General features: G+C 43.3%; 3 protein-coding genes across 5 annotated transcripts; 2 read left to right on the forward strand and 1 right to left on the reverse strand.

The window, feature by feature from the left end:
- The first annotated feature begins 1,828 nt into the window (after positions 1 to 1,828).
- On the forward strand, positions 1,829 to 5,124 carry LOC115395292 (gap junction beta-1 protein-like). Of its 2 annotated transcripts, none has more exons than XM_030100763.1 (2): positions 1,829 to 1,966; positions 4,361 to 5,124. In XM_030100763.1, the coding sequence occupies exon 2, from the start codon at positions 4,375 to 4,377 to the stop codon at positions 5,095 to 5,097; it is 723 nt and encodes a 240-aa protein (XP_029956623.1). In that variant the 5' UTR covers positions 1,829 to 1,966; positions 4,361 to 4,374; the 3' UTR covers positions 5,098 to 5,124. The 2 variants fall into 2 exon arrangements, with proteins under 2 accessions (XP_029956623.1, XP_029956622.1); XM_030100762.1 differs by lacking the exon at positions 1,829 to 1,966 and adding an exon at positions 2,310 to 2,524.
- Positions 5,125 to 8,882: 3,758 nt separating this feature from the next.
- On the forward strand, positions 8,883 to 9,962 carry LOC115395306 (gap junction alpha-3 protein-like). Its single transcript, XM_030100779.1, has one exon. The coding sequence runs from the start codon at positions 8,883 to 8,885 to the stop codon at positions 9,960 to 9,962; it is 1,080 nt and encodes a 359-aa protein (XP_029956639.1).
- A 5,365-nt stretch (positions 9,963 to 15,327) lies between these two features.
- tbc1d8b (TBC1 domain family member 8B) lies at positions 15,328 to 26,548 on the reverse strand. 2 transcript variants are annotated; one of them, XM_030100866.1, is made up of 21 exons: positions 26,301 to 26,548; positions 24,180 to 24,290; positions 23,754 to 23,872; positions 23,371 to 23,596; positions 22,956 to 23,196; positions 22,457 to 22,664; positions 22,164 to 22,331; positions 21,909 to 22,070; positions 21,634 to 21,784; positions 21,291 to 21,505; positions 21,027 to 21,144; positions 20,642 to 20,927; positions 20,408 to 20,537; positions 20,228 to 20,326; positions 20,084 to 20,152; positions 19,733 to 19,973; positions 19,589 to 19,654; positions 17,551 to 17,643; positions 17,363 to 17,410; positions 17,182 to 17,279; positions 15,328 to 17,093 (listed from the first exon to the last, which is right to left on the reverse strand). In XM_030100866.1, the coding sequence occupies exons 1-21, from the start codon at positions 26,425 to 26,427 to the stop codon at positions 16,659 to 16,661; spliced, it is 3,411 nt and encodes a 1,136-aa protein (XP_029956726.1). In that variant the 5' UTR covers positions 26,428 to 26,548; the 3' UTR covers positions 15,328 to 16,658. The 2 variants fall into 2 exon arrangements, with proteins under 2 accessions (XP_029956726.1, XP_029956727.1); XM_030100867.1 differs by lacking the exon at positions 17,551 to 17,643.
- Between the last annotated feature and the right edge of the window lie 136 nt (positions 26,549 to 26,684).

Below are 26,684 nucleotides of genomic sequence, written 5' to 3' on the forward strand. Positions count from 1 at the left end.
ATAAAATTCAAATACGTTTCTGGTCTTTGTTACTGATTTACTCAGTGAGACAAGCAAAAGATTTCTTTTATTATCACTCTTTCATTGTTCAATCTTCCATTAAATTCAGATTCTGCTGTGAAGACAACTTATTCTTAAAAAACAAAAAAGTTTTTATGTTTTATATAGAAGAAAGGAGCTTTAATCATAATAAGACTAGCAATTTCTTAACTTCCACTATTTTTTCCCTCTGGTCCACTTGACATTTTATTGTAGTGACTTTGCATCGAGTTACATTGATTTGCTGAGGTGGACTTAGTAACTCCTTCAGATAAGCTGAGAAATTCCAGTGGACTCTTAACTGAGAAACTGTTTGGACTTTCCTTCCTGTCCTGGACAAACAGTTTTCAAGAAAAATTTGGACTTCACACTTTCATTAATCTTTGTGCAAAAGAAAGAAAAAGAAAGAGAAAAGGATTCGTTCAAGAGTGGCATGGTGGAGCAGTGGCTGGCTCGCTACGTGGCCTGTGACTCCACACAAGTTAAAGCAGCATATAAATGGATGGATGAAAAAAAAAAATTCAAGAATTCTGCAAAAAATAAAAAATAAATGAAGATATAAAATGTCTGCATCATCATTTCTAAATGTGATGTACTTTCTTTAGAGTTGAGGACAAAAGTATCAAACTTGATCACATGTAAGTAATGTAATTAACACAAGAGATTTAGGATTCTACATCTGACCACTTCTTAATACTACTTTATTACATCAGTGGGAGTATTTGTTGCTTGTTTTGCACCACTTCTGACTTCAATGTGCCTTTGTCTGGCATTATTTTCTAATTAATCTGTCATAGATCTTCATTCTCCCTCCACAGTAGAATTCTGTTGCAGTAACAGCTGCAGACCTGCAGATGTCAGCCTGCAGACATGCCCACGCTGTTTCAGATTGATTCCACGCCTTGTAATCTGTCCAGAATGCAATCAGTCTTTTGAGTCCGTGGCTGATCAGCATTGCTGCCAGGTTGTCCTCATTTAATTACTAAACCAGAGAAAAGTTTCATGCAGGTCAATGCAGTAAACCTCTGTGGAAAATGTTTCTCCACGGTTTAGGAAACTGCGGAAAATGATACATAATCAAACGTAATTGCATTGCATAGGGATCTGTGGCGGCATGGTGCGACAGTGGTCGGCACTGTCGAGTCAAAGTATATTCCTTGTTTGAGCCCGAGGCCTTTTCATGGTGACCTCCGGTACTCCGCGTGTGTGTGAGTGTGTGTTTCGATCAAACCCGTTGCATGTCTTGAGAGGCTGACATGTGAGTTCAGGTTCAGGTTCAGTAATTATTTGTGATCTTCAGAGGACGAGTCAGTCAGTGGGTAATGGGTAAACATTCTGCAGACAGTTCCCAGAAGAACGAGTTGGAGAGGTCATGCAGACTGAAGCACGAAGGCCCACTCGGCAGAAACACGTCACACACACACCGTGAGCATCAGTGTTTCAATCCGCGGTTAGCTGGTTGGCGGGCAACGGCTGAGGGGAAAAAGTTAGAGAGCAACTCAGCTCTTGTCCTCTTATCTGTAGATTTTACTGGGTCTTCTTTGTTGCAGACCTTTGTGTTTTACTCCATATTGCGTCAAATAAAACTCCTCCACTTCCTCTGCGACACACAGCACAATGAGGACGAAAGCACAGACTGCCCCCCACGCGGATTCCTCAGCTGGACAGGAATGAAAACGTTTGATGTGAACTGTGAAGCTGTTTGTTTGGACGCAGTAAAATGGGCCTATTGTATGCTAATTCTCTGCACAGAGGCATATGACCTCTCCAGTGCAGGGTAGTGGCTAGTGTGAGGGAAATCATTAGCAATGCAAAGTCAGGGTGCTCTGATACTCTTGTTCACAGTCTCACATCGAGAAAAAAAAACTGTCTGGTAATGCCAACTTAAATGTTTCTGGATGTACGTAATGCCAAACTGCTGCTGAAGGTAAGCTCATTTGACATGTTTGTTTTCAGTGTGATTCTGCAAATTTGCTTTGTTGCAGCCGAGGACGGAAAGAAATAAGCTTTCCTGGTACGAAATTTTTAAAACTAGAGGAGGAATTGAATAAATCGTGCTTTTCTTTCAAATATTTAACAGAAAACTGACAGTTGTCATTAGTTTCGTTGATCTGTAGCACTACAACCTGTCACAGGATGAGTTTCATCACATTACTTGTATATTTCATCTCCTGTGAATCAGCTTCCACTGCTCATCAGCGCCTACTCTGATCTCATTCTCCTGCTGAAAATGAGAGAGTTTCAGAGTCCCGGGTCCTCTGGAGAAAAGATGCTCCCTTTGCATGCTCCAGCCTGGTCAGTGGCGAAAGCATGTCACATGACACATGGTGCCAGAGCTCAGTGTTTCACTCTTAAGTGGGCTGCCAGAATCAGAGGGGGGCAGAGAGGCTCCGCTCTCCTCTGGACTCACATCCATGCCAAAGCAGCGGGTCAGCTTTGTCCTCCACGCTGCCTCCTATGCCTCTTACACCTCCAGCTGAACCCGGTAACGACTCTCACATTTATACTGTAACATGTAGGATCACAGAGAATCCAGTAATAATCAGCACAGAGAAGAATAAAAAGTTTTATATTGTAAATTTGAATTTTAGGGATCAGGAAACTTGTCATTTCACTCTTATTATAGTGGGCTCAAACTCAACAATGAAATTGTGGCTGAACCAAGAGTGTGTAATTTAACTAAGTATTAAATGTGGTTCAAAGTATGACATTTGTTTCTCAGTATTTTGTCTTTTTTTTCATTATGTAACTGTGCTATTGATTTCTTAACAGACAACTGAGCCATGAAAAGTGACTCTACATCACTTTTTCTTTGTTGCAATTTCTTCTGCAATTTTTTTGAAATTATGTGTTTATTTAATTATTAGTTGAAATGTTCATTGTTTTTAAAGTTAATCTTTACAAAGTATTATATGGTAAATTTTCATCACAAATTCTTGGATGTTAAACCTGATGTTTTGAATTTGTGAAATTTTTTTATTGATTTATTTTATTTTTTTCACTTTTTTACTTTGGTTGTTACACTGAAGGTCCAGGCATAAGTAAATTCAATAATTACGTCTGCTTATTATGATTAAAAGTAAAAATTAAAAAAAAACATAATAGTTGGTAGAAAGTGCTTATTTGAAGAAAAAAAAGATCTTTACTCTAAAGATATTGGTCATTATGTCAACCTGGCCAGAGAATGAAATGAAAGGTGTCGGTCATTCATAAAGACACATAAATTTCTTTTCTACTTTTTTGAAAGCATTTTTTCAGAATTCAGCAAAAAAAAAAAAAAAAAAAAATCAAATGTTACTAAACATACTCCTCGATGAGGAACTGATAATTATTATATAATAAATATGATCATCAAACAAAGTTTTATGTTTCTGTTCGGGTGAGAATTCACACTGCCCCTTAATCCCTCTAGAATTATAAAATAATTCATTCAGGAGATGATGTCTTTTAAGCCATTTTGCAAGAAAATGATACAGTTAAATAAGATTTTCTTTGAAAAAAATAAATGTAACTCAAGTACTTTGCTACATTTGCCTTGGAGTTTTGTTTAGTTTTTTTTTTTTATATAGATTTCTGTCACATTCATGAGGAAACACAAAAAAAACATTTTATTGTTATTTCTATCATATATCTGATCACTTTTGTGCCAACAGCTGATATGTTTGCTGACTTCTACTTGTTGGAAGGTTTTTTTAATCTATCAACAAACACCCACAGCTCCTCTTTTACTTGACTTTGAGAAATCGTAGCAACAATGGAATTAGAGGAGTTTTGAGATTATTGTTTTTATTCACAGGATGTTTGTAAGTTCACAGTGTGGCTTGCTGGACATAACAAATGTGTTGCTTTGATTGTGAACACATGGAAAGACTTTGCATTGATTTTTGTTGCAAAATAGCCACACAGTCACTGTCGACGTCTCACGTCTGTTTCAAACAGAAAGAGTGAGGAATGAATTTTCAGCATGTCAGTGTCAGACCCTCATCCAGCAGTTTTGGCACTTCTCTCATGAAATCCATTTTCCTTGACGTCTGATGACAGAATGATTATTAGACTGGGGAAAGGCAGCATGGCATTTGTGTATTTTTGTGAAAAATATCAAGCTTATATGGAACCGTTTTATCTCCAGATGGATTTTGACTCTTGATTTTGCGACACTTTCACACAGCATTTATGCAATTTATGCAAAGGTCAAATAAAATGTGATTCTAAGTGAGAATTTGCCCCACATTTTCTGAAATATTCCTCCAAGGCGCTGCAGCTCAGTGAGACATCAAACGCACCACATAATGCATTCATGTGTGTCTGTTTTCCTCTTTAGACCCAGAACCAAAGATGAACTGGGCCTCGTTCTATGCCGTCATCAGCGGCGTGAACCGACACTCCACCGGCATCGGCCGCATCTGGCTCTCCGTCCTCTTCATATTCCGCATCCTGGTGCTGGTGGTGGCGGCCGAGAGCGTGTGGGGCGACGAGAAGTCGGGCTTCACCTGCAACACCCAGCAGCCGGGCTGCAACAGCGTGTGCTACGACCACTTCTTCCCCATCTCGCACATCCGCCTCTGGGCCCTGCAGCTCATCCTGGTCTCCACTCCCGCCCTGCTGGTGGCCATGCACGTGGCCCACCGCCGCCACGTCGACAAGAGGCTGTACAAGCTGTCCGGGCGGGCCAACCCCAAAGACCTGGAGCAGATCAAGACCCAGAAGATGAAGATCACAGGGGCGCTGTGGTGGACGTACGTCATCAGCCTGGTGTTCCGCATCATCTTCGAGGTCACCTTCATGTACGTGTTTTACATGATCTACCCCGGGTACAAGATGATCCGGCTGGTGAAATGCGACTCGTACCCCTGTCCCAACACGGTGGATTGCTTTGTGTCGAGGCCCACGGAGAAGACCGTCTTCACCGTGTTCATGCTGGCCGCGTCCGGCGTCTGCATCCTGCTCAACATTGCAGAGGTCGTCTTCTTGGTGGGGAAAGCCTGCAGCAAACATTTGCACACCGCAGGGGACTCGACTATGGGGGCTTGGATCCAGCAGAAGCTTTGCTCATATTAATAAAACATATAACCTGTGCGAAAGCACACACTGCATGAGGGAATTTTCACTTTCAAGCCCGTTCCAGCGAGTTATAATCCTCATAACAAGAAACAACCGGTTCCTGTTTGGAAATACTGTCATTGTACTTGCAGATCTTTGCACAAGTGGTCCATGTTGTTACCTATAGAGAGCCAAAAGCATAAACACTGATGATTGAACTAAAAATCAACTGTATGTAACATTTGATGGAAGCAATAGCCGTCAGATTTCCTCCCTGAAATTAAAAGAATAAGATGTTCTTAAACCAGATTTTTTTTTTCACACGCTACTTGAAATTGCTACACAGTGTCAGAAGTGTTTTCTTAACTCAGTCTAATCTTATCTCGCACATCGTCCCCGGCTTTAAAAGTCAATATGATTCTTGTCTCTCAAACCTGCTGATTTCCTTCGGCTGCTACTGGTGCAACGTGATTTATACACAGTGCTGCAATTCAGAAATGTTACATATAACAGTGTTCGCTTTGTCTAGATTCAGTACTGAGAAGATTCAGTATTATAGATTAAAAACCCTTCAATAGATGCAAAGCAAAAAAAAAAAACTTGAAGTTTAAACCTTTTTCGTGTTTACTAAACATTATTTAAATGTGTTTATGTTGAAGCTGGATGTTCATATATTGTGGGTGCAAGGGAATAAAGTTTTCAGTATATAGTCCATGTACTGTGCAGTTTTTACAAGACACATTAAAGAAATACAAAACAAAATGGAAAGAAATTAATTTAAAAAAAAAAACTGAATACATGAATGACGCTGGCTCCACGGTTCTCTCAGGGTTATCAATAGCCTGTAAGGAGGTCAGAGCGTGGGCTGCAGTCGTTGACCCCGTCGACAGCTGGACTCGACATGATCTGAGGAATGAGGGCACTTCTCTTTTTATGGAACGCGTCAACACACACCAGCATCGACCGGGGTCTGGCCGAGGAGCCGCCGACGCAGAAAACAGATTCTTGCAGTTCAAGTCGCTGATTAATGATGGTGATGAGTTTGAGGAGATAAAGTTAAAACATAGCTTGAATTCTTCATCACACAGGGTGGTCATCCAGTATTTGAGAGATCGATACTTCAACAGAAACATTATTGGCAAACTCTCACATGAAAGTCGAGATGGGGTTTTTTTGTGTGCTCTGATCAGGGATGAAATTATTCACATTACTGCAGGTAGCCTTTTTTCAAGTCATTTTAATATTCTAAGAGAAATAACTAGCTAAATAAACTCTTATTTTGATACAATAAATATCTTAGAAAATTCTGATTTTTTTTCTCTGAGATTAATTTTCTTTACAAATTTTTGCATTTTCAAGAACGGATAATGGGACGGCAGCTGTTCTTGAGTTCAAATATAGCAAAAAAAGAAAGCAAATGGCGGTTGGTAGTCGTTCCACCTCTGACCGTTTGTCTCTGTCAAACTCAGTCATTGAATAGAATTGATTCATCCTTGAAATCTCCATGAATCACGCTGTTTTGGTGTGACTCAGAGCTGGAACGAGCGCAGACAATCAGCACTGGAGTGATTTTCACAACTGTTATTGCAACTGATCTTGAAATTTAAAAGCTGCCATTGCCTTTGGATGAAATTTAAACAGCTTAATAAATGCAATTCCTCTGACATATAAGCAAAAGGTACAAACAATATGCAGCAGTTTGAATGTTCTATGACCAAACTTAACGCAAAGAACTTTGAGAAGACGTTCAAAGTATAAATAATATGGCAAAACTGACGTCTTTTTTAGATAAAGCTTGTTTGTTTTTCTGCCCTCGCAGAAGCACTGAGGTGTCTGAAGGGTCAGATCACCCTGAGTCCGGCACCAGAACGCCACTCCCTTCGCCATGAGGTATATTTAGACGCCGCGACATGAAAGCCTAACCTGCATCCTCACTGGACTCCTCAGCTGCCACTCAGCTCCGCAGAAACACCTCTCGGAGCCAGAGGGTTTCACAGACTGATCTCCAGACGGCGAGCGTGTGTCCATTCAGCTTGCACAAAGTGAAGATAGGAGTTTAGTTGTTGGCAGCTTCTTTAACGCTGAGTGAGGTCAGAGTGGGAGGGAGGACGACCAGCGAGATCATAAAGTCTCCAGTGAGAAGAGTTTCGAGAGAGAGGGCTTTATCTTGATGCTGCGGCGCTCTGAGAGGCTCAGAGGAACGAGGCCTCGCTGTCAAATACAGAAGGTCAATCACTGAGAGACGCCAATGGAAATCAACATTATTAGGTATGTCTTCATTTGGGAACACACACCTCGCTTTTCCAGTTTTGATTTCTAATCTATTAATCAAGTAACTTCATTATTTTTCTTACTGTTATTTCTGCATACCTGTTATTTCTTGCTTTGTGCTGCTGTCTGTGTGAAATTCGAGTTAATTTCAAGAACCGTTCAACTAATTTCCACGGTGTGAAGGTGTTCCCTTCAGGGCCGGCTCACGCTCTTCTGAAAGGTTTCAAACAGGTGCTTCTATCAACGCACGATCGCTAGTCACCCTGTTTCTGAAGGACGAGTACAACTATTTTTAATTTTTTTTTTTTCCCCCCCCTTTGCCATGTGGAAACCAATAGGCCCTGAAAGATAAACTAGAAACCTAATTCTGGAGTCAGGGGGTGCTGGTGGGTTCAGTGTCACAAGATCTGAGCCGGGGCTGGAAGTCTCACCAGGCCTGCTCCAGGGCGTCCGCTCACACACAGTCAGCTGTGTCTCGGGTTTTTTTATCAGCACACACTCGATCGGGCACAACCTCTGGGAAGACAAGTGGAGAATTCATGATGGATGAGTTATTTTATGCGGCAAGTCTACTCTGGGTTTTCTGAAGTACAGTGCAGTCTTTGGATGAGCGGCATCTGCAAAACCACGTCATCAGCGTAAATGTGTGTGAGGGAAGTTCTGAGTTCAGACCACATCCAATTGGATTTTATGACTTCGACTGTTTTTATCATTTTAAGTCTCAATTAGACTGAGGATTTTTGCCAGAGGTCAAGTCCTTGATTCTAATGTACCAAATGACACATTTACTGACTTATGTAAAAGTAAGAAAACAAGACTGTTGTATTACATTTCAACAATCAGAGAACAATCGCATTTTGAAGAGTGCACAGCAATTTAGGTGACCAAGCATTTACTCTCTGGTAGTTTAATACCTCCCTTTCATGATTGGCAATAAACCTAAACACTGACACAAACAGTTTGAAGATGTTTATGGTTTTTAAAGAAATCGCTCGGAACTGTTGATATCCCAAAATGCCCTATTATTTCTATAGTACTAGGGGATTTTGAGTAGTCTGCAACAGTAGTTTAAATCATGGTCTAAATTCGTCTCGTTTAAATAACAAAGAGACCAACAGTGGCTAAATGTTGGTGATTTAAATCCGTCTGGTTTCCTTCTGTCACACTTCATCAAGTTTCTGATTTCAAGCCTGCGGTTCAAATTTTACACATTTTAAATGAAATAAATGCTGGACTGTGCTCACTTCTTCCACATGACTCTTCAGTTTTGATGATCTCCTGTGCCAGATCTCAACATGTCAGTTTTATTTGTCTGATTGCTGATAAGAACAGAGCCAGTGTCTGACGGTCCAGATACGACTACATAAACCCAAAGTTTCTTATTGTGCACTGATGGATGTGTTTATTTGTAAAGTGTAGGAACAGTGTGCTTTGATGATTTTTTTTAAAACTTATTGAAATATTTTCCTTTCTCCTTGAAGGCCTCTCTTTTGGTGTTGCCAATAGAGCTGAGGGTAAACCTGTGAGGCAGCATGGCGGACTGGAACCTGCTGGGGAAGCTGCTGGAGAATGCCCAGGAACACTCCACCGTGGTGGGCAAAGTGTGGCTGACGGTGCTGTTCATCTTCCGCATCATGGTGCTGGGAGCGGCCGCCGAGAAGGTGTGGGGGGACGAGCAGTCCGGCTTCACGTGCGACACCAAGCAGCCCGGTTGCCAGAACGTGTGCTACGACAAGACCTTCCCCATCTCGCACACCCGCTTCTGGGTGCTGCAGATCATCTTCGTCTCCACGCCGACCCTCATTTACCTGGGCCACATCCTCCACCTGGTCCGCATGGAGGAAAAGGAGAAGCAGAAACAGAAGGAGCTCGCCGCGCAGGGCGAAAAGCAGCCGCAGTCGCCCGGCGCTAAAGCCAAGAAGCACCCGCTGAAAGACAGCCAGGGCCACGTGTATTTGCAAGGCGCCCTGCTGAGAACCTACACCTTCAATGTGATCTTTAAAACCCTGTTTGAAGTGGCCTTCATTGTGGCGCAGTACTTCCTGTACGGCTTCGACCTCAAGCCGATGTACACGTGTGACCGCTGGCCGTGTCCGAATGTGGTGAACTGCTACATCTCCAGACCCACCGAGAAGACCATCTTCATCATCTTCATGCTGGCCGTGGCCTCCGTCTCCCTGCTGCTCAACTTGGTGGAAATGTATCATCTGGGTTTCACAAAATGCCACCAGGGTCTCCGTTACAGACGATCGAAAACCGCCAACGAGTCACCCAAGGGCCTGAGTGACGTGGTAATACCCTTCGTACCGAGCTACAATTATTTCTCGAGTCATAACGAGCCCTTCCCGACGAACTCAAAGTACTGCATGGCCGACCCAAACAATCCTTTCAACCCCTACACCAGTAAAGCCGTGTTCAAGCAGAATAAAGACAATCTGGATGTGGAGCGGATGGGCAAAGAAGAGGAGGAGGACCGCTTTAGAGAGATAGAAACGGCCAGCACCGTGTCAGAGCAGGCTGCCGAGGTTCAGTGCACGAACAGTCAGTCCAGCAAGCAGAGCAGCAAAAGCAGCAAAAGCAACAAAAGCAGGGAGAGCGACCTGAAGATCTAGAAGCCCGGTGGGTTTAGGACCACCAGGAGAGGTCTAGGAAAGTGTTTGCAAGTGTGGGTAACATCAGGGTCAACGGTAAAAACAAAATGCAGCATTTCCTATTGGTTATACATGAGGACACAATCTGCCTTGAACTGCTAACAGTGCTCTTTATTCAATATGAGAGGTCAAGAGTTACCAGAGGTCAAGAATTCCAGCAGAACAAGACATACTAGATGAAACGGAAGGTCAGCCAGATTTTAGGGTTACCTTGTGACTCCTGCCTCAATTCGATTTCTAGAGGTTCTTTTCAGTTGTGCAAAATAGACCTCTTTCACCACGACAGAATCGAGGCCTTTCAGTTTGACCTCCATTCCCGGGAAGTTTTGTGGTCCTCGGTGAGTCAAACTCAGATTAAAGGGGCGATTGAGATCAATGATGCTATTTGCGAATGTGGTTGGATTTCTTGTCTGTGCTGCTGCTGAAGTACCTATTTGAATTTGAACCAGTGTGGTTTCTCTGGAAAATGCTTGAGAAGACCGGGGCTCCTCCACTCTGGTAACTGCTGTTTGATCTCAGGGCTGCGGCTGCGGAACGACGATAAGTCATCCAAGGTTTATGAGGTTTCAGTTCGAACTCAGGTTGAACTTCGCCACAAAACAAAATGAGGTCTGCGGTGACGGTTGGAGACGATGACAATGGCACGTGGCCGACTGAACAGAGACCGTCACGGCTCCCTCCTGCTCGGTGGTGCACACCATTCGTGCCCAACAGGGACAGTGGAAGAACATTTTGATTGTACAAAGAGATTATTCTCAGGGCAATTTCTGAGCCACATCAAACGATTTCCTTATCATATCCATAAATAACTCCGGGGGAACAAGTAGCATGATGTTAGAGAAAGGAGGGCTTCTCATGATGACACTTGAACAAATTTTAAATCGCTCTTACTTTCTTTCTTTCTTTCTTTCAGATAGCTGCATAAAACAAAGGAAGTGACTCTTCTGAGCCAATTCACAGATTTCACATGATGTAACTTCTTTCCTGTCAGAAATGATCTTTCATGCAAAGTGATGTGTTTTCTGTTTACGAGATTTCCACTTAATTGAAAACTGTGAGTGCACATTGAGGATCGAACAACCCAGAAAGGGTTGGGTGATCTGAGAGTGCTACAGAAATGTTCTTACCAGTTTTATTTGTTATGGGTTGTTGCTGCTAAATATTTCATTTCGGCCATAAATGTCAACATAAAAAGTGGTTTTTCAATGAAAAGTGCAAAACAACATGCTGAAATACGTAAACACCCAGTTGTTGTACATAATTCTGTGTATTTTGAATAAACTGTGTTGATGTGTAGCAAAAAGATGGTTTGCTAAATTTTCTTTTTGGGGGATTTTTTGATGTACTGTGATGATTTCAAGGCTGAAAATGATCTTATTTAATTTCTCCTGTCACAAACGCATCACAGAAAAACTTTGATGTTATTTAATTTGCAGCTTATGCAGCCTTTAGGCATCTTATAAGCAGCTTATCTACTGCTGAGGGCAATAAGTTGATGGTTTTGTGACGCAAATAAAAAGTCCAGCCATAAAAATCTCATAATTCATCCCTCGTCTCGACAAATGTCGCAGCTCGAGAATCAATAGAACGTCAGGCTCATGCTGGCCTCACCCTAAAATGAGGGTGTTTCAGTGTTCAAGAAGGCATCAGTTCAGACAATTACAATTTAAATATGCGTAACTTCTTTTAAAAGTCTCAGATCTGGAGGCAAAGAGCTTTCATGAAGTAAGGTTGGTGCTGCCAGAGCTTTAAATTAAAGGTCCAAGCATCCGTCTGACTTCCACTTCACACTGATCTAGAAGTTGGTATAACATCTGCCCAGCAGTTTATTTCAGTGTGAAATTCCTGGCTAGCCTGCTGTGACTTCAGGGTTTTTAGTCTGACTTTCACTCTGTGTGTTATCACTGCTTTAATTTTGTTCTGAAATACAACTTTTTGCTGTGTTTTGTCTGGAGGGGATGAAACGAAAGTTCGGAATGAAGGAGCTGCCCCCCTAGCACAGTTTGATTTACTCATCTGGGATAAATTGAGATTTTCTTGTAACACTTTTTGTTGAAGTTTTTTTTCGTGACTGAAAAAGTCTGTCTGGGTTTGATATGAAAAGGTCTCTTATTTGCTCTTGTGTGACTTGAGGTCATTCCGAAGCCGTCATGGAGAAACTGATATCATTGTTATAAAACATGTAAATGTGACAAAGCATGATATACGTCAGGTGCTTCTGGCATAAAATAAAGTTGACAAATTCACTAAACACTGAGCTACAGCATCATCCGCTGAAAACTGGTGACATTTAGGAAGCCAGTCAGATCAACTGTGAATGATTTGTTATACTTACATGAGCTTTTTCCCCTTCATTCATTCATTGTCTCAAGAAACATCCTCCTTTTACAGTTTTCTTACTCTGTGAGCGTTGTGGTTGAAATGGGAGATAGGGGACCAAAGTCTGGGCTCCTACATCAAAAACAATGACCGCATTGGTGTTTCAGTGGGGGAAAAAGAAGTCATATTGGCTTGTTGTTCATTAAATCATGAAGTAGAACTAATATTTGATAAGAGTTGTCCTGAAATAGGCACACTGTTTAGACAACCATGCAGTGTATCATCTGTCCTTTGCTCAAATAGCTTCTTTCAGTGAGACGCCGCTGTGTCGCTTGAGGGTTTTTTTCTTATTTTCTAAACCTAAAGTTTTTTTTCTATGTAATAATTTCACATTTTGAGCAATCACACAACAAAATGATGCATATCGGTGTGTCTGCTCAGGTGCAGCAGATTGTTTGGATCTCTCAGGCAGCCAGACCTCTCCCGACTGAACAGGTGAGGAGGGTTTAAGGTCGTGAACTGCGGCCGTCAACCCGTATGCAACCAAATCTCCGAGCCAGAATAGTGTGAGCTGCATGCAGAGCCCATTTGTCACATAGTCCTACTGCTCCTCGTAAATCCGACGGACAGCACAGACTTTGCGACAAGTCAAGGAGGGAACGTTTTACTGTAAGTGATGAATGGTCTGCACATGATAGCTCATGTTTTTTTCATCCAGGCTATTTTCTGCTGCTTCTCTGTCGCAACTACATGGGGCCTCAGATCATGGCCCCGCGATGGCAGAGACATTTTTGTACCTTCGTCTCAGCTAAACATTAAAAGTTGCCCTTTAGTGCCGAGAAGCAGTGTGTATTTCATCTCTGTCTGCTCAGTTCATCAGTGTCGTATCATGAAAAGCCTCGCAGGTGCATTAAGAAGGTTAAATCAGATATATTAGATTATTACTGCAGCTGCAACCTTCAAAATACACTGTCGCATCAGTATGATAACCTCAAGAACATTTTCAATATTTACAAAACATTTCGGCTCATTGTGGGTCACGTTGCTACACGAATGACACAGGAAACCAATAAATCTTTTTTGGGATCAGATCAGGAAGGGAACATGCCAGACTGCGGATATTTATGGTCTTGTTGCTGGAGGGGAAGTCAGCTGTTGGGAGGGAACAGTGACAGTAAATGGGTGGGCAAATTGTAGCCAAAGAAATGGGTGACACATAAATAACGCATTTGTAAACCTTCTGGTAAAAGGAGGGTCGGTTACGTCAACATCTGTTAATATGGCGTTACTGAGATTTGTTTTAGGATTATTGTTGTGTGGTAGAGTAAAATGAGCCACATTATATGAGCAGGAAGGCTCGACCGTATTAATAATTCATAAAGATTAACAGCGTGCTGAGAGTAAAAGGTTTATATCTGAGCTCCAGTGGCAAATGACTGAGGCTCATTGAAACCACCTTGGTCAACTGTATAGAACAAAACATAAAAAGTGAAATTGGAGACTGTGTTTTCACCTCTGTGACCAGCAGCAACTGTAACAACAGTTTTACTATCGCAGGAGGCTCGAACACAGGCTCATAAAAACATGGCAGCGTCAACAGGCTGGAGAAAAAAAGCTCTGCAGAGTACCTGCATTTTCCTTTTTCTTTCATTTCATGATTCACCATCCCCTTCTGAGAGCACCCAAAAACAGACTTTAAGTGCATGTAATTTACCACCAGCATCAATGTTTTTTTTTTTTCCCAGAGCTGATGGTTATATGTCCCTTGAAATTAAAGCTATATAAAAAGCAATGAATTTTAATGGGAAAAAAAATGAAAAAGGCCGGATTACCATCATGACTCTTTATTCTGGTACAGCCTTATGGGAAAATAAATCATAATCAGGCAAATAAAGTATCTGAGCTGAATATATTCTACAAAACAAGCATTCATTGATGAAGCAAACAGAAATCCAGCATCCAGTCTGATGCTTAACAGCAGCAGTGCCGCCGTGCCAGAGGGATGAACTCCGCCGCCCCTCGGATTTTCCGTACTCTGGTCCTATAAAGTCATCTTTCATTTATCTCCCCTCCAAGAGAGAAACCACAAACTCAGAAGAAGAAAAAAAAAAAACTCTTTCATCAAGTGCTGTTTTCCAGAAACTGTGCCTCAAGAAATAGAGTTAGGAAATACTGAGCATCAAAGGGTTTGTTTTATCTGCCACTCTTTGGGATTTCTTGCAGAGAAACGATCGAGTGTGTTTTTGAACACAGATCTGACTTCTTAGAATGATGCCAAATCTCTTAAAGGATCAGGAATAAAATGTAGAATATACATGCGATGTGTGCAGATTCTTAAATAATGAAAATAGAGTTGCTGAATTGAAAAGTTTCTGCATTATTGACGACTCAGGGTGTAAATTCCAGACTGAACTCGGCATTGCAATAAAAATTGGTGATCAAGCTTTATATTTCAAGAGTAACAACATATTAAAGACTTTTTTTTTATTATTATTATTGGTCACAGATACAGTGACGGATCTTACACGTTTATCTTCACTGAGAAATGCATATTTTTGATGTTCATACAACCCACTTCAACAAATGTCTGACTCGATAATTACATAATGAAAGAAGCTCCGATTGGTCCTCTGATACAAAGTTGAAAAATACACAATCAAGAAAATAACATTTATCTGAGCAAAAAAAAAAAAAAACAAAAACAAAACTACAGCAAAGAGAAAAGTGGAAGTTGCACTTAACGAAGCATCAAACACACTCTTTCCAACATAGGCAGAGGCGAAGCTTTAAAAATCTGCAAATTTGGCCCCTGGAGATGACAAGCTGCAGCCCAAACAGTTCTGACCTTTTTTTTTTAATCCGAAGACTCTGAGATCTGGCTGAGGCACAAGCATAGCTGTTTGCTTGTGATTCTCAAACAACTGTGCAAATTACTCACTAAGGCAGAAGCAAACAGTAAATTAAAAAGCATAAAATGCCCCCCCCCCCCCCCCCCCCCCCCAAAAAAAAAAAAAAAAAAGTAACAATAGCATTTAATAAACCTTCAAATGTGGCATTCGGTTGCAAGCAGTAAAATGCTGTTTGTCAAACGCTGGCATAAAGTGGCAAACCCTGTAACTGTGCTACACATGCTCTATATTTTGAAGTTACAGATCAGACAGAGGCGGTGTACAACTCATATATATTTATATATCTATATATCCCAGGCTGAAAAATATCCCTTTTCTCCTTTTCATTTTACAGAAATGTCGCCCTGAGATTTGATTAAACTGAATGTCCTTCGAAAGGTTTAGGTTCTCCACAACAGTCCACAAGCTCATATTTTACATTTCCAACGTAAGTCTTAAAAACACAAGAATCAAATGCCTACCTCGGTGACCACCTTTCATTTTCACAACACCCCACACTTCCAAACGTAAGGAAACAATACACCGATTAGTGACACTGTGAGAGTAACACACGGCACTGCTCTAGGTGGATTTTGGAGCGGAGGCAGGTGAAATACCCGCAGCAGGAGGGAGAATATTCACCTTCACAAAGCATGAATCACATAAAGTCATGCTGTGGGTCACAATGTGTGCAATGAACGCATGACAGACAACAGAGCATCTTTTCTCCCATGTTAGTACAGATTTAATCTTTAATGCCTCTACTGAAATATCTAAAGTCTCCTGTCGGATATATTTCTATATAATTTATGGTTTTCTCAGAAGAGCAAATACAAATGATCCTAAACTGTGCCTGCACTGATCAATAAGCTGGTGCTGCCTATATGAGGTGGACGTTCAGAGGACGAGAAGCGTCGCAAGACACCAAAGTATCGGGACACACTAGAAATTTACAGTACGTTTCAGCAGCGACTACTTTTCCGAAAGACAGTAAACATCAAGATATTCAGACGGAAAATCTTAAAACAGTCACTTTGTACAAGCCATTTATTCCGGAGCTTGACTTCAGGACAGCATCGCAGACGAAGAGGAGAGACGAGCTCTCCCGCCACTCGTGTGGTCGCAATGGGAAAACAATGAATGTGCGCTTTGCAATACAAAATAATTCTACGTAAACCCTTCATTGAAATGCTAAGAAACTCCTATGATGAAAATGCATAAGTGGATTTTAGGGATTTCAGCCTCCGAGCAGGTCTGAATCAACAGAACAGTTAAAAAAAGAAAGAAGTTGTGTCTCGTCTGTGCTGAAGATCTCCTGCCTGACAGACTACTGAATCCTACGGTCTGCTTCACTGACATCCTCAGCCTCGTGTGGAAGTGGAGAAAGGAACATCACAACAAACTCTTGCTTGAGCGTGAAGCAAAGTGTCGACTCACTTCCCTTTCTCCCTCACTTCGCCGCCTTTACTTTGAGCTGGGCGACTTTAGCCTGGCCCAGCTTCAGGTGGATATCAACTGGCCGCTCAAAGAAGTTGACGATTGCCGGCTCGTTGAGCAGAGACGCGAGAACCTGCTCGAATGAGAAGGACCACTCCGTCTCCGGCGGGTCGGACCCGGCGTCCTGACTGTCCTGGGAGCCGGAGGTGTTGGAGCTCCCCGGAGTGGTGGAGGCCTCTTCGGTTGGAGACTCCTCGGCGGAGGTGGCGGCGGTGTCGGCGGCCGCTGTGGTGGCGGGCGGGCTGCTCGGCTCCTGCAGCCGACGCCCCACCTCCTCCATCCGCAGGAGGAGGCTGGTCACGTGGGCCACGGCGCGGTACAGCGACTCCTCCTCAGGATCGCCGTGAAAAATGTTGTAGAGGGTCTTGGAGAACTGGATGAACTGAGTCTGTGACGAGGAGGAGGAGGAGGAGGTCATTTTACTGTCAAAACAGAAAGTCGTGTCGTCCCTTCAGTCCATGGACAGGCTGATTTACCTGATTTATTCTCGGCAGGTCCTTGATGGTTTCCTCCTTCTTAAGAATCTCATTTTGCCACTGTTTGAGGTAGGCCTGCAGGTCAACCTTTCCTCTACCTGTCAGTTTAATAGAGAAATGTATAGTTAGTCATACGGTCATTTCCATAAAACCACAGAAGCATATTCGGTTGTATCATTACCTCTTTCAGGGCTTTTCCTTATTACTCCATCTTCTGGAAGATCAAATGCTGAAATAATAAAGTGATTTGTGAACAAACGGGGAGGTGGAGGTATTCCGATGGATGTGTACGGGCAGCATTGTTACAGAGTTTAGTAGGAAAAAGGTGGAAAAGTTTAATTTAAGGAAAGAGAAAGTAAAGAAGCTAACCAGTGAATCTACTCAAGTGAGAAGAGTCTTCAGGCAGTGGAATAAACTGCTGGATTCTTTGCTCCTTTAGGTGCAAAGGGCTACCTGTGAAAGCTAGAAGAAACTGTGAGTGCACTCAGAGAGAAGAGAGAGAAGAAGAGACAGCAGTGACAGAATGAAGTTGAGATAAAGCTCTGAGTTTTGTTAATCACACTGTAAAGAAGTCAAGTCAAGCTCGAACCACATAAACTCTGCTGACACTATGATTTGCTCTGCAGTCTGACTCCGTGGTTTCCAATCTAGAGTTCAAGGTGGGGGTTAAAATGAGATTCACACAGGTCACACTGCATGTTGAATCTAGAGCAGATGTGTCCTGCAGTGCAAATCAGAGATCAGAGAGGAGGTCTGCAGCCTCACAGGCAATTGTGGAGGTTTCAAGTTAGAGAGGAAAAAAAAAGAAAAGAAGGTCACATATGTAACTACTGGAGGTCGTAAAAATCTTCACACATAAATGTTGTCGACTGTTGACATACAAAGAGCGCTATAAACATTTTATTGCCCAGAAATATTGCATGCATGCGAACATTCAAACACTGCAGATTAAAAATAAAAACTCACTGATTTCAAAATGAATCCACTAAAAATAGTTAAAGAACAAATTATCATCATCCTATCTTTTCCTGCTATTATTAGAAAAGTGATAAACCCACTTTGATTCCCCACATCCCCACTCGGACGATGTGCACGCATGCGTGTCAGTTTACATGCCTGGATTAAACAATTACCCTCACAGGCCAGCGGTGTCATTTTATTTGCCTAATAGGTTCACGGCGCATTAGCCGCACAGCCTGAGGACTGTCAACGCTCCACACGGGACTCTCTCCTTCGCCAGTGCAACACAATATCAGATGTTCACATTCCTGGAAGCTAATCACAACACGTAAACACACCTGTACTAAATATCATAATACCCAGTTAAGTAGTTGTCGTGTTTATTCCGTCCAGGCTCACGGACCATTGTTTGCATGGCATCGAGCCATAAGCAGGGCTCTTCCTGTCGGTTTAAATTGGTCTTGCTGACAAATCGCAACTCCAGCAATGCACCGGCGTCGGCACAGTCCTCCACAGGAAGCTGATAAATGAATACAGCTGCTGCGTTTTGTGTTCCAGCTGTAAAAACCTGCAGACTCTCGGCTCTAAATAGCACATGATTTCATTTCACTGATCAATGGAGTGTTTGGCCCCGCTCCAGAGCCGTTTTTATTTATAAAGACGGCACAAAACACGGCTGTGCTTAGTGCCCGGGACACGGATTGGAGCCGAGCTGAGCCTCCACTCCTCTTTGGATGTGACCTGTCCTTGGTGCTGAAGCTATGTACACTATCCATGAGACATAAAATAGGCTTTCGCTGTTTGATGTTCATCGTCCTGGCACTTCACAACTGGTGACTCAGTGCTTGTCTGCTGCTAAGCTGTCAGCTGCAATTTAGGCAGTTTCTCCCTCAGCTCAGATCCTCTTTTTGGAGAAACAGCCCCCCTGCAAAAAATGCCCTCTCTGCTCCTCGTGCCCGGCGTTGCCATGGCGAGTTCACTCGCTCGGTGTTGCCTATTCTTACCCCGGTCTTCAAGACGGCAGCTCCACATTATGCAGACAGCAGCCGCGCATTGAAAGACAGCTCTCCCCCTCAGGCAACCTGCTCATTCAACTAACACTGAGTTATGGACTGGATGGTTGGAATGACAAGGTATATATTTTGAAGCCCTGCAGACTGACGTAACCGACCTTGTGTTTCACACCGAGCTTCAGCTGCTGCTGCGAGCCAGCCGCTCCAGCGTCATTCCCGTAACGCCGCTGCGCTGGACATGATTTGGAAACCGTAAAGCATCTAGTGTCTGAACATTTGAGCCGTAACTGTTTGGCTGCTGTCATTCCTGTAAGCGCACTTGAACTATGAACCTGCACCAGTCGAGTCACTGCAGTAAGACAGCGGGTCAGAGGCTGAAAATGTTTTTGTACACACGGTTTACAGTTTCTGCTGTTGCTACACAAATGACTCACCTGGCGGCAGGTGCAGCTTGAAGAGAAATTTCAGCTTGTTTGTGAATGAGCCGCTGAATAACGTGTCTGTGAAGAGAATCGCCGTTTTTATAAAACAGGGGTTAAAAGCCGCATCAGCGAGAAGCGCCAGAGGAATGGACGCACCAAGGGCACAGCAGAATTCTTTAAAGTTGATGAGGCCGTCCTGATTCTCGTCTATCAAGCGGAAGACCCAGAGGGACAGGGTGCTCTTGGTGGTGCAGAAAGCCCAGGGCTCCAGCAGGGAGAAGAGCATGCTGAACTGCTGAAAACCCAACTGATACTGCTCCAAATAGGCCAGACTGGGGTCGTGGTGGAGCAGAGCAGGACTCTTCATTGTCCAGTAGCAGCTGAGGAAATGCTGCCTCTGAAAAAAAAAAAAACACACAAACGTCTTAGTTTTCATTCTCTTACTTAACATGGCTTTTTTCTTTTTCAAGAAATAAAAACAATGAAGACACTGAGCTTTGGACTCACTTTGAACAAATTATAAAGCTCATCAAGCTGCGAGGCGTTAAATCGGACCTCTTGAGACACCACCCGAATCTGAAAACAGGATTCAATTTAACTATCATGCTGCGGTAACGACGCTATTGCATCGATCAATCTGAATTCACTCACAACATTCTGTTTGGTTGTATCCTCCAGAGTCTGGATCACATAAAGCTTGTTTCTTTTCCGAGAACTCTCAACATCCTCAGAACGGATACTGCCGTATTTCTATGACAGAACGTAAAAGGTGGTGAATCAGCTGGATCTTCAGTGTCAATCCAGCAAATGCAACATGAGATCTTGTAATACCTCGTAGGCCTCTCGTATCAGTTCACTGATGTCCACTTTGACATGGGACGTCTTCTCATTATTGCCCACTGAGGCTTGCTGCACCGTGGGAGGCAACGGGCTGTCCTTGTTTGTCACGCTATCGAAGAACCTGAAAAAAAAAACACAATCAGAAAAAAAAAAAAAAAAGAGGGAATTCACAGATCGATAAAGCCGAGAACGTCTCAGTCCTGTTCTCCTCCTGTTCACACGGACTTGTTGAGGATGGTGACGGCCTCCGCGTCATCGTGGCAGCAGACCAGAGCCTCCATGTTGTAGTCCAGCACCGCCAGGCCGAGCTGCAGGATCGCTTTTATCCCGTCGTAGAAGAAACAATCCACCACATTCACGGCGCTCTCTATGGGCAAGACGCTGATGAAAAGGGTGAGAAACCAGGACAGGGACACGGATGAGAAGAAGCTCAGGTCCGTCATGTTCTCAACCAGCTGGGGGAGATTTTCTCTGATCAGATCCTCAAACACAGCCTGGTCAACCAAAGCACCTGGGAGGGAGATTGGCACAGAGTGAGACTCGGCTCTTGAAATCGTTTAAATTTCATCCAAAATCACAGAGCTGGAATTCCAAAAGCTTCCGGTCTCACCGATGATTCTGCGGTTGAAGTAATCCGGCAGCATCCTCTCACAAACCGCTACTAAGAGCCAGAAAGCCTCCTCTTCTTTCGCGTAGAGCAGGAGAACTGAGGTGAGGATGTTCATGGCCTGAACAGAAAGAAAGGACACATTACGGTTTTATTTTAAAAAATATACATATAAAAAATAAAGTCCTAATCACAACAGACATCTAAGTGATAACAAAAAATTCAAAATACTGAGGTTAACAACAAGCCTGAAAAAAATCCAAATACCTGGCAGTATCCAATCTTGGGGTTCCTGTAGGCGTAAGCAGTCAGGACTCTGCGGAGCGCCGAGATCCCCGTGTCGCTCTGGAAGGCGGGGTGTTCAGGGAGAGAGCGGTGCAGGTCTCTTTCGATCTCGTCGGTCGCCAGAGTGCTCGTGCCCAGAGACTGTTCGACGAGCTCGGAGTAATAACCGGGGTGAGTGGCCATGTCATTCACAGCTCCTGCAGAGTCGAGAACACAGCTGATCCAAAAAACAGCTTCTAAACCGTTTCCACCCAACGAAGCAACACTCCTTAACAAATAAAAGGTTCAAATCACTGATTGTAATGATACTTGAGTGATGTTGGACCTGAGAAAAGCATCCACAGCTCTCCCCTCAAAGCCTCGGGAACTCCACGAACAATCAAGTCTCGCGTCTTCCTCGTGAAGAACATGCTCGTCCCGCGTCCATATTCAGAGAAATGGATGTTCCAGGACTGCTCCTTCATCTTTTCTTTCAGCTGGTTAACAGGGAGGCCACAACACACGCTAGTCAAACCAATCACATGTCTAGACAGACAAGATAATTCCAGTGGGAGCTCGTCTGTGACAGCGGTCGTTGGGAAAAACATTTGCTTTGTTTACCATTTTGGGATCAAGGTTTTCGACATCCTGGGGGTGGAAAACAGTCATGAGAGCTTCGGTGCTCACAGCCTTGCTGCTGTCTTTCTGTCCCACCATCAGAGTGACGTCTTCTGGATTGTCCTCAAAGTGGTTTATGAGTGACTGACACTCACCCCGTATGACCTTTGTGACAGAGATTTATCATTTTATCCATCAAAAACTATTGCAAACTACAGAATGAGGAAAAAAAAGACTGTTGTGGAGTGAATGTGTTACCTCTGATGAGGCAGAGTGCTGTGGGCTGGCAGAAATCCCACACCTGCTGCGAATGGTGTTTGCCAGCCGCTGGTAGTCCCGCACCTCCGAGAAGCGCAGCGCCCTCTTGCCACGCACACAGACCGTCAACGCTCTGCTGCTGGGATCCGGTTTCTCAACATTAACAACCTAGAAGGAGGAGGCAGCGTTGGCAGAGGACGCAGTCACAACTGAGAATTCTCCTCCATTCGTCAGTATGGGAGGTGTGCTCAACATGCCGGTGACCCAGCGATGCTGATTTTGTCTGACGTTACCTCTCGCATTGGAATGATAATGTGGCACTGGCTGCCGTCCTGACTGGCAAAGCACAGGTAGTTCTCCGACAGGCAGATCTTGCCGAGCGTGTTGTAGTGGTTGAAGGGCACCCACAGAAAGCTCTCGTGCACCTCTAACAGGTTTTCCTCTTTGGGAAGCCTGAAAAACGCTCGGAATTGGTCACTCTTTGCATGAGCTTCGAGGCCTCTGTGGATAAATCAGAGCAAAAGGTAAAAAATTTACATTTTCTACTTCAAGTGGTCTATCGTCTCAATATAACCCTCTTTGTCTCGGTTATATAAAAAGCTGAAATATGTATTTACAGTGACAAGAGCACATCAATATGCCTTGAAAACACAAGGCTGGGGTATTGTAAAGTGAGACTGATTGTGCACTTTAAGGAGCTTAAGACAAACACAGAGGACATTTATCTAAAAGCCAGGCTCCATGTTTGCTCAGCTGCATGTGAAGCTGTGCGGTTCAACACACTTCAAGTACCTCTTGGTAATTTGCAGCGGGTCTGACAGCGCCGGCTCTCTCTGGAAAGCCTCTTTATCAAAAAGACGCTTGATGGAGTAGTCGGCGAGCTGCTCCATGATCACGAACGTTTCATTAAGGTGCAGAAGCATCGAGAAGTAATGATCCTCTCCGTGAGCCAAAACATGGATGCTCTCAGTCAGAATAACGTTTGAGGTTTTCTCCAGTCTCCAGATCTCGTCCCAGGAGATGACCAGTTTCACTACGCAAGAAAAAAAAATGCAGAGGAGAATCATCAGTGCAAAAAAAATGCACCCATAAATTCTAAAATTCTTAATGAAACCTGCCACTTGCATGAATTTCCCTGGTATCCACTTTCTAAGAGTCGCTCTGAATACCGATCAACATTTGTAAATGTCACAAAAAAAAGGCTTACCCTCAGAACCCAGAAGGTACGAATAGAAGCACAGGAAGTTAGTGCTGAGGTAGAGCCAGCCCTGGCACGGCACTTTGCCCTTCCAATAGCTGCACGAGTAATATGTGACCAGCTTCTCCTCCGACGGCAGCTCGAACCACTTCTCAAACCTCAGAAGAGCTTCTCTGAACTTCTCGGGATCTTCCTCCAGCACCAGCGACGTCTTTCCCTCCTCTGCGATCAGACCCTGAAACACGGCAGATAAATTACTGCAGATTAAAGGAGGCAACAGACCAAATCCTCATTACCTTTATCCTTTATCAAAGAAAACCTAAAAGCGCTTAGGTTTCTTAATGGCTTAGCATATTGACAATTTGCCTGTGTGGGATGTGTTAAGCCCTCACTCTGATTTTGCCCTGCACGAAGCTGGTGATGTCTTCGCTGGAGTCGAACACGGAGAGCGTCCTCATGATGTTCTGCTGCAGCCACTCCCAGTGCTGAACAATCTCCTCTTTGGTGACGCCTGCCGCCAAAGTGCAAACAAACTCAGGTTAGTAACTTCGACTTCAGCATCATATTGTAGCTAAAAGAAAAATAGCGAGTCAGTTTACATAAGCATATTAAAAGTGGACTATTATTTGAAATTATTCTGTTTCAAAAATCACATCTGATTTTCACAGCTGTCTGATTACCTTCTCATCTCATCATCTTAATTTTACGCCATGTAGTTTAGACAGAATTTTGCAAGGTTTTACTGCTGATAATTATTATCAGATAGAAGCTATGAAACATTTACAGCAAATAAGAAGAAATGCATGGAGAATGCATACCACATGCTATTGACCAGTAGACTTGTGAGTCTGGCGTATGGTGCAGAATGCGGTAGGGGGCGACTTTGGATGTGGAGTCCAGCACAGTGTCCAGAGTTCCCACGAGGAGGCCTGAAACATCGGAAATATTTCAACAAATTACATTTAAAAGCAGTGACCGACATATGACAGACTGTAACAGTTCAAAAGCCTGTTTTTTCTGTCAGTGCAGCTCACTCTGGCATCTGCAACACAACTTCTGATGAAACTGATCATTATGTGTGTTGAACTGTTTACCAGCATGAAGAACATTAATAATTCACGCTATTTTGCCGTGTCAGTCGATGGCTAAGCAACTTGGACGGCAAACCAGGCGTTCTAACTCATACCGAGAGTGGAAATGAATGTCACGACTAAAATTAGCGAAATCTGTTACCTTTACAACTTCTCTCTGACATGCCCTCCATGAATAATTAACAAGGTTGCTGTGAAACCGCTCTCATGCTCTGAATCAGCACTAATACTGGCTCGCCTGCTGAACACTGACCCACTCTCCGCATGTTCCAACAGCATGCTGCCAAATAGTGAAAGAAAAAATAAAGACAGCCTTCAGCTCATCGGACAGAGTCCATAGATTTCGGGCTCTCCTCAATGTAGAAAAACATTATATTCAGACATGAAGAGCTCTCATATGCTGGAAAGGTCTTCAAGTGGCATCAAGCTGTGTATCATCGCGAAGTATTTAACCTCCACTATCATTAAGCCAGTCACAATGGATATGTGGAGCTTTGCCCTCATCTGGAACACCACTCATTAACATTAATTATCCATTAATTACCTTTAGGACTGTCACACTGGCCTGTGGCTCGAAACTGTAATCTACTATACTGTACTTGCACTGTCAGGTGGGCGTTTTAAAAGATTTAGTCAAGAGAGCTGTGCATAAAGGTTTACAAAACAGGTCCTACAAAAATCGATAATTCAATCCAGGCTCAGCTGGAATTCAGCATACATGTTGCATAATTTTTAAGGGAGAATGCAGCAAAAACAATTTCTGACAATTCAGCAAGTGAGATAAGCACACAGCACAAGAAAAACACGATCATCACTGCTCAACCAGGAATTATATAAATTACAAAATGCATAAAAATAATCCCTCATCAAATTAAACATCACATGTTAATCTCCAAGGTTTGTCATTTAAAATATGAATTTCCATTTCTGTTGCAAAGGCAGCAGGGAAAGCTGCAACTCCACCTCCACAAGCAACCTAATCCCCTGATAAGCATGATTTCCTAACCAAAAGAAACATAGTCACTATTGTGTGGTTAGCAGAAAACAGAAATGTAAGCAGGTGTTGCTTTTCATTTGTGAGTCCCCCTTGCCTTGTTTGCATAGCAGAGTCACTATTAATGGGTTTTAAACTCTGGGATATACCTTTCTACTTAAACTCAGCATATGTGGATGTTCACTCTCTTTTTTTTATTCAAAAGCATGAATTAAGAAAATGTATACATATTATTACAACCACTATCTGCAGCTGTGAAGCCACAAATGCACTGATGTGAAAAGAGGTAAAATATCACAAACTGACTGAAGTGACCTGGACACAACAGCAAAATGCAAAAGCTTACATAACAAGTAACAGGTCGGCATAGTCCTAAAAATGATGTGCATGGATTTCTTCATAATCTGCTTTTGACAAATGACAGATTTGACTGAACTATGTTGCAAGGATAGACTTGGGAGAGCATGCTCCCTGCAGAAAACCTCAGAAACAGTGCAGGGGAATAAGCAGCTAAATGCTCATTGGTGTCAACGAGCACAAAATACTTCAGTGTGCAGAGGCGTGCACTCAGAGACACATCCACTCCTGCAGAGGAGTTCTAAACCAGCTGATCGGAGCTGACTCACATCAATTTGTCTCGTACCTGTTGCAATCAGCCTATTTTTTTTTTTTCCTGAGTGGGTTTTACATGGCAGCGCCGCCCTTCGCGCGACACACAGCACGTTTAGCTCAGCAAATGCAAGGAGCCTTAACCCGTTAGTAACTCATTACGCTGAGGTGCGCCGGTGACAGGCTGCAGCGGCAGCAGCTGTCCCAAACGAAGACCGAGGGGGACGCGGTCCGCTGTCGTTTACCTGTCAAGCCGCCTCCACCTTCCCCGTACCCCCGTCTCCTTTGCAGTATGAAGTACTCATTATCCTTCTCGGTGACCCACAGTTTGAAGGCGTTTTTCAGCAGAATCTCTTCTGGCTTGAGCCACATGTTTCAGATGTCATGGAGTTGTCTCTCAGATCCGCCTGACATGTCACGGTTTTTCTTTCTCCTCTTTTTTTTCCCCCACGGCGAGCCCCAGCAGAGAAAAACGCTGTGGACATTTGTTTGTGTCCGGATCCCTCCCAGCCGCTTCCCACGTCGACAAGAACCGCGATGCATTGTGGGGGTTGTGGTTCCTACGCAGTGGGCGGGGCCTACACGACTTCATTCTTAAATAACCAGAACTGAAATAATGAATGGTAAAT

The sequence above is a fragment of the Salarias fasciatus genome, chromosome 10 (assembly GCF_902148845.1).
Source record: "Salarias fasciatus chromosome 10, fSalaFa1.1, whole genome shotgun sequence".
Taxonomy (NCBI): domain Eukaryota; kingdom Metazoa; phylum Chordata; class Actinopteri; order Blenniiformes; family Blenniidae; genus Salarias; species Salarias fasciatus.